The 6,000-nt window shown below is 33.7% G+C and overlaps 1 protein-coding gene across 2 annotated transcripts; it reads left to right on the forward strand.

Annotated features, from left to right (window-relative positions):
• Positions 1-1,051: 1,051 nt before the first annotated feature.
• On the forward strand, positions 1,052-4,216 carry LOC123885778 (trihelix transcription factor ASIL2). Of its 2 annotated transcripts, none has more exons than XM_045935098.1 (2): positions 1,052-2,401; positions 3,827-4,216. In XM_045935098.1, the coding sequence occupies exon 1, from the start codon at positions 1,284-1,286 to the stop codon at positions 2,394-2,396; it is 1,113 nt and encodes a 370-aa protein (XP_045791054.1). In that variant the 5' UTR covers positions 1,052-1,283; the 3' UTR covers positions 2,397-2,401; positions 3,827-4,216. The 2 variants fall into 2 exon arrangements, with proteins under 2 accessions (XP_045791054.1, XP_045791055.1); XM_045935099.1 differs by having other exon boundaries at positions 1,052-2,397.
• The last annotated feature ends 1,784 nt before the right edge of the window (positions 4,217-6,000 follow it).

The following is a 6,000-nucleotide window of genomic DNA, read 5'->3' on the forward strand; positions in this document are numbered from 1 at the left end:
TAAAAGACTAATTAAGTGTGAAATAGCCTCGTGATCTTGAAAATCTTATAATCTCTTATATTATAAGGTTGTATACACGAGCAAACCCTAAACCTAATTTATTTTCCCTCCACTTTTATCTTGTAATTTTTATTAAAAAATAACTAGAACATCGACCCGTGCAGTGCACAGGTCTAATTAGCTGTAAGATATGTAATTATAAATTACGATATGATAATTGCAATAATATAAAGGTATATGAAATTTTTTGAGTAACATTAACCGATAGTTCAACAATAATTTTGGATAAATATTCATACAAAGGAATGTATATTATGGAAGACTTCCTTATAGACCATCAATTTTCATAGATTTCATACAACAATTAAACACCATCAAATTACATTCTTTTGTATGAATATTTATCCAAAATTATTGTTGAACTATCGTTTAATGTTATTAATTTTTTTCGTATAGTTTATATTATTGCAATTATCATATCGTAATTTATAAATATATATCTTACGGCTAATTATACTCGTGCACCGCACGGATCGATGTTCTAATAATACATAAAACTCTAATTCTCTATCTATAGAAATCTATTTTATGGTATAGATCAAGTATGTCACACCTAATCCTAAATAGTACCTCTTATCTTTGACGTTACTAATTTGATAGTGAAAATGTTGCAGCTATCGCCCCATATCAACAAGGTTCGACTACCAATTGTTCGGAACAGGATTTCGTGCAGTAAAATTTTCACGCAGTTTCACGCGATTTTGGATCTCAGCCGTCCGATCATAAATGAATGGTTTAGATTACAAACAGTTGATTTTAGTAATATATAATCTGGACCGTCTGATTTTAATCTAACGGTCTAGATTTAAAACCGCGTGAAACTGCGTGCAAAATGCACTGCAGCAAATCCAGATCCCAATTGTTCGATATTAAACTTAAATCGTTAACTACCTTATGGTCAATTCACTTAAATCGTTCGATCAAAATGAGACCGTCCAAATTTTATATTTAAATTTTTAATAAAAATAAAAAATAATTAAAATTCAAACTTACCATACCATGATCTAATTCCCTTCTCTTTCCTCTCAAAACACAAATTAGAAAGAAAAGGAAAAAGAACAAGAATTCGAAAAAAAACAAAACAATTGAAAACATTTCCCCAAATTGAACACAACAAATAAAACCCTAACAAAAAAATCACATTTTTTCTTCAATCAGAAAAACCTCTGTCAAAAAAATCCCCAATTTTTCTTCCTCCTCCAAATTAGGGTTCTTTCAATACAATGGAAGACGATGCTAGATACCCATCAAAAGGTTACCCATTCAGACGCAAAAACCCTAACCTTCGTCAAAAACATCCAATTCGCAATTTACAATATCATCACTACAACGATCCTGAAGACAACAACAACATCGACGAAGAATTCGACGATTACAATATAGATGAAGACGGAATTGAAAATGGGTATATCGGTAATTTCGAAGAAAACAAAGGGTTCATCGGTAAAAAGAGAAAATTGCGTAGCGGTGGTAGTAGTAGTGGTGGTGGTGGTGGTTCTGTTTCAAATTATGAATTGGTGCCACGTGGAAAATTCTCATACATTAATCGCGGCGGTGGTGGTGGTGTCGGCGGTGGTGGTTCTTCTGGGTCAGAGGAATGGACAGAACATGCAACATTTGTGTTGTTAGAGATTTGGGGTGAAAAGTTTCTTCAACTTGGAAGAAACAGTTTGAGATCAGAGGAATGGCATGAAGTATCTGAGAAAGTTTCTGAAGAATTGAAAATTGAAAGGAGTGTTGAACAATGTAGAAGTGTATTGGATAAAGTGAAAAGAAGGTATAAGAAAGAGAAGAGTAGAATGGATGAAATGGGTTTGGGTGTAAATTCTTGTAAGTGGCCATTTTTTAAGAGAATGGATATGTTGATGTCTTCGAGTGCGAGACAAGAGTATGGACTTGCTTGCGGTGTTGATTCGGGGGAATATGTGTTTATGAATACTCGGGTTTATTTGAATAGGTCGAATGGTTTTGATGAGATGAGGGATAGTCCTGGTGAGTCTGAGGCATCTGATGATGAGGAGGAGGATGGTGATGATGATGATTTGGATGAGGTTGATAAGGAAGAGGAGGAGGCTTCTTATAGGGTTTTGGCTGATTCTATTCAGAAGTTTGGGAAGATATATGAGAAGATTGAGAATACTAAGAGGCAACAAATGATGGAGTTGGAGAAGATGAGGTTGGATTTTAATAGGGAGTTGGAGTTGCAGAAGAAGCAGATTTTGGAAAGGGCTCAGGCTGAAATATCAAAAATACAGGAACCAGGAGATGATGGTCATGATGAAGAGGTGGAGGATGGAGAAGAGACAGGCACTTCTGCAGATAATCTCAGTGAATAATGTAGGTAGGTTTGTTGGTTGATTTACTGTTTTCTTAATAAGTGATTTGTTATAATTGCATATTTTATCGCTTATGATTTGGTTATAGCACGCGGTGTTCTTGCATTGACTAAATTTGTTTAGGATATAAATGTTGTTGGAATTTAAAATCAATGAATATTATGGAATTTTGAATTTCTCCTTGAAGTTCATGTTTGTCTCTAGATTGGTAGATTGTTCTTTGGATGAAGAAGTTATACTTTCTAGGGACTTAACTTGGATTGAGTTAATTTTCTAAAGTGTTCCTTATGAACGTGTTTCTAACGAATACATGTTTTAGTTTGTGTATTTAGTAGATAAGAACATTTCTTGATACAGTGTTCTTGAGGCTACTTGTAGTCGTGACAATTCATAGTTTTCTCTGACTTGTCAATCTTTTCCTTATCAATGGGGTATATGGTTTCCTAATTAATGGGTTAAGTGGTGTTCGTAAAGCAATGTAGTTTACCTATGGATTGTCACATTTATCATAGGTGTGAACATGGTTTGCTTAGATCACTTGGGCAAGAAACCGGCTTTTCATGCTTATCTCGATAACTGGATTGAAATAGGACTAAACCTCAATATTAGTAAACCTCAAATTAAGACGATGACTATATGTATATTGATTTTCTAACTATAGGATAATGGACGAGTATTAGGTATCATTTATCAACCTATAATTTGCTTCAAACTTTGAATGAGAATTGCTTGAAAAAGGCGACCCTGGTGGGGTCTAGAGGGTAGATGCACGCAGCCTAGACCCTGCAAGCAAGTAGGCTGTTTCCTAGATTTGAACATATGATCTCTAGGTCACAGGGCAACAAGCTTACTGTTACCCAGAGGCTCTCCCTCTAAAGGAAGTGCTATCGATACACAAGTTTAATGTCATAAACTTTTGAACATTGTTGCATGGTTCAATATTCAGAATTTATCTTGCCAAACAACTGAGCTGGTCTCTTCTTTTTTTTGTGCCCAAACCATGTTATGTTACAGACTAAGATTGTGATTTGTGACTATAATATCTCTAGAAGCTAGATAGTATAATCTAACTTACACTTCCATCGAATGATATTTGTTAACTATTCTTCTGAAAAACGAAACACAAGAAATGGTGTTCTGAATGTACATTTTTCCTTAACCTTCGTACTTGCCTTAATGCGGTTCTTTGGTTTACAAAGTTTGAAAAAAAAAAAACTAGTTTCTGAAGATTTCTTTACACAAATTCACTGACACTAGAGAAGGCTCGCTTTCATGCTTTCAGAGGCACAACACTGCCTTTTCTTCATCCCTAAATCATGATTCATCCCTGACATGTTTGATTATTAAATTTAAATGGTGAAAAAAAGCATTCGATGCTTAGATAATATTTAAATATGACTGCACTGATTTACATTTTTTTTCTGTCTTAGGTGTGAAATAATCTTGGAAAGTGTAATGATTTCTGAAAGAGTGAACCAGTTTTGGAGGAAAGATTGCCTAGAAGCTGAAATGAGGAGCTTCTTGTACCAGGAAGGTTGTCAACTCTTCTGTGTTCTCTGACAATGTGGAAGTTTTTTTTTTCTTTCTGAAAAACTTGAAGCTGCAATGTGGAAGTTGATTCAAAATAGTAATAATATTTTTGTAATAGTAATAACCTGCAAATTATTGTGCAATTGTAACAAGCTGCTGCAAATTTCTTTGACCATATTCAACTGAATATATGTTTTGTAGAACTAGAAGCTTAGTGCTGATTGTATGATTAACATAAATACATTTCCATTTATTAGTTCATTTTATATGTCAGCATGTTGAATTTTCAATTATGCCTCTCAGTATGTGATAATTCTCACTGTCATTTTGGTATTGTAAAATGCTAAATAGGAAGATAAAAACATTTTTAGTATTTATTTTAAGTTGCTGATATGGATGTGAAAGATTCATATTGTGAACAATTGTGATAGAGAAAAGATAGTAGACAAGATAAGAAGAATGGATTTTTCAAAAACAATGAAAACAATGTTTTGGCATTTTCAATTCTTTTATTAGTTGAAGTGAAAATGAAAATATTATTAATAGGGGATGCGATGGAGAATGGTTGGGTGGTTTTGCAAACAATGTTGGGAGGTGTAGCGCGTACGTGGTGGAGCTTTGGGGAGTGTTAGAAGGTTTGAAGTTTGCTAGAAGGTTGGGATTTCAAGCTATTGAAGTTAATGTGGACTCTATGTTGGTGGTAAATATTATTGATAGCAACAAAGTATGAGTATTGTTTTGGTGAGTATTATTCGCGCTCTCTTTGCTTTGGATTGGGATGTTGTGGTGCGGCATTCATATCGTGAAGCTAACAACATTCTTCCAAAAAGAATCAACATCGAAGGGCATAAATTGGCATTAAAAACATTAAGCAATAATTACAAATGACTCTTGATATTTGAAAAATTTAAATAATACCAACAAACTATAAAACTTAAATGTGGATTGCAGTGCCTTAAATAGTGTAAAATATGACTAAAAAATAGTCCAAAATCATATGTATTGTACATATATTTGTCTGTCATATGTCTACAATGGAAATAACTCATCCTTAAGAGGAGGACAAATCCATTGAATTTGAATATAAGTAATTTCCCACATATCATCATTTTCTCTTGGCTCCAATATTCCTTCATCCTTCATTTGTGTTATAATCTTTTTCAACAAATCAGGAATAATTTCACTCAATGATGAAGGACCATATTGTCCTAAATCAGCTTTCATACATGTATCCATTCTTCTCAATACACCTAACCAAAATGCTCTAAAACCAGGACTCTCAGAAATTTGTTTCAAAGATGTCATATACATAGCTGATAATAATTCCATTGATAGTTTCAATGTACCTTCCATACTTCTCATTTCTCTCTCAGCATTTTCTCTTCTTGAATATTCCAACATTTTCTCATGTAACTCATCAACCATAGCAAATATCACTAGGTTGAAATAGTTTATACAATTTGATGATATATATAACATTTCTTCTGCTAAGTTGAAACTTTTATGAAGTGAATAAACTGCATGGTTTCTTATCTCTTCTTGTCTTGATAAACTTGTTCTTCTAAATGCTTCTCCAAGTTTCACAAATAGATTCATGTTATAGTTTGCTGAATTAGAACCTCGAAAATTGTCTTCCATCGATGAACTACTTGTGATGCTTGCTATACTAATATTACTACCTGGATCTGAAAATTGTGTTCTATGCCATTGAACTAACAAGTTTGTCGAATCCGCTAAAAGATCAAGTATCTTCTTCTTTGCCTCAATTGGACTGTTTTTCGCTAAGAAACAACCGAACGCGCAATCAATGCAGTACGCGTAATTTGCTCGTGTTACATTAGTGCCTTGGGATAATAAAGATATCAATGCCTCGATGCCGAGGTCATAAGTTTCAGGATATCTCCATGTAACTGATAACAAATTTAATACCGATTTCCATCCGATTTGAGTCTGTAAATTTGCAGGGTATTCGACGACTATTTTGCTCATCGTTTGCGATATAACGTCGTGACATGTGTCGAGTATTTCTTTATCGAGTTTCCACATTAATGTTATGGATTTGAAAATAAATTCC

This window comes from Trifolium pratense, linkage group LG5 (assembly GCF_020283565.1).
Source record: "Trifolium pratense cultivar HEN17-A07 linkage group LG5, ARS_RC_1.1, whole genome shotgun sequence".
Taxonomy (NCBI): Eukaryota; Viridiplantae; Streptophyta; class Magnoliopsida; order Fabales; family Fabaceae; genus Trifolium; species Trifolium pratense.

What these genes read in the sequence shown, in the direction of transcription:
- LOC123885778 (XM_045935098.1), top strand. Translation starts at nt 1,284, where the DNA reads ATGGAAGACGATGCTAGATACCCATCAAAAGGTTACCCATTCAGACGC.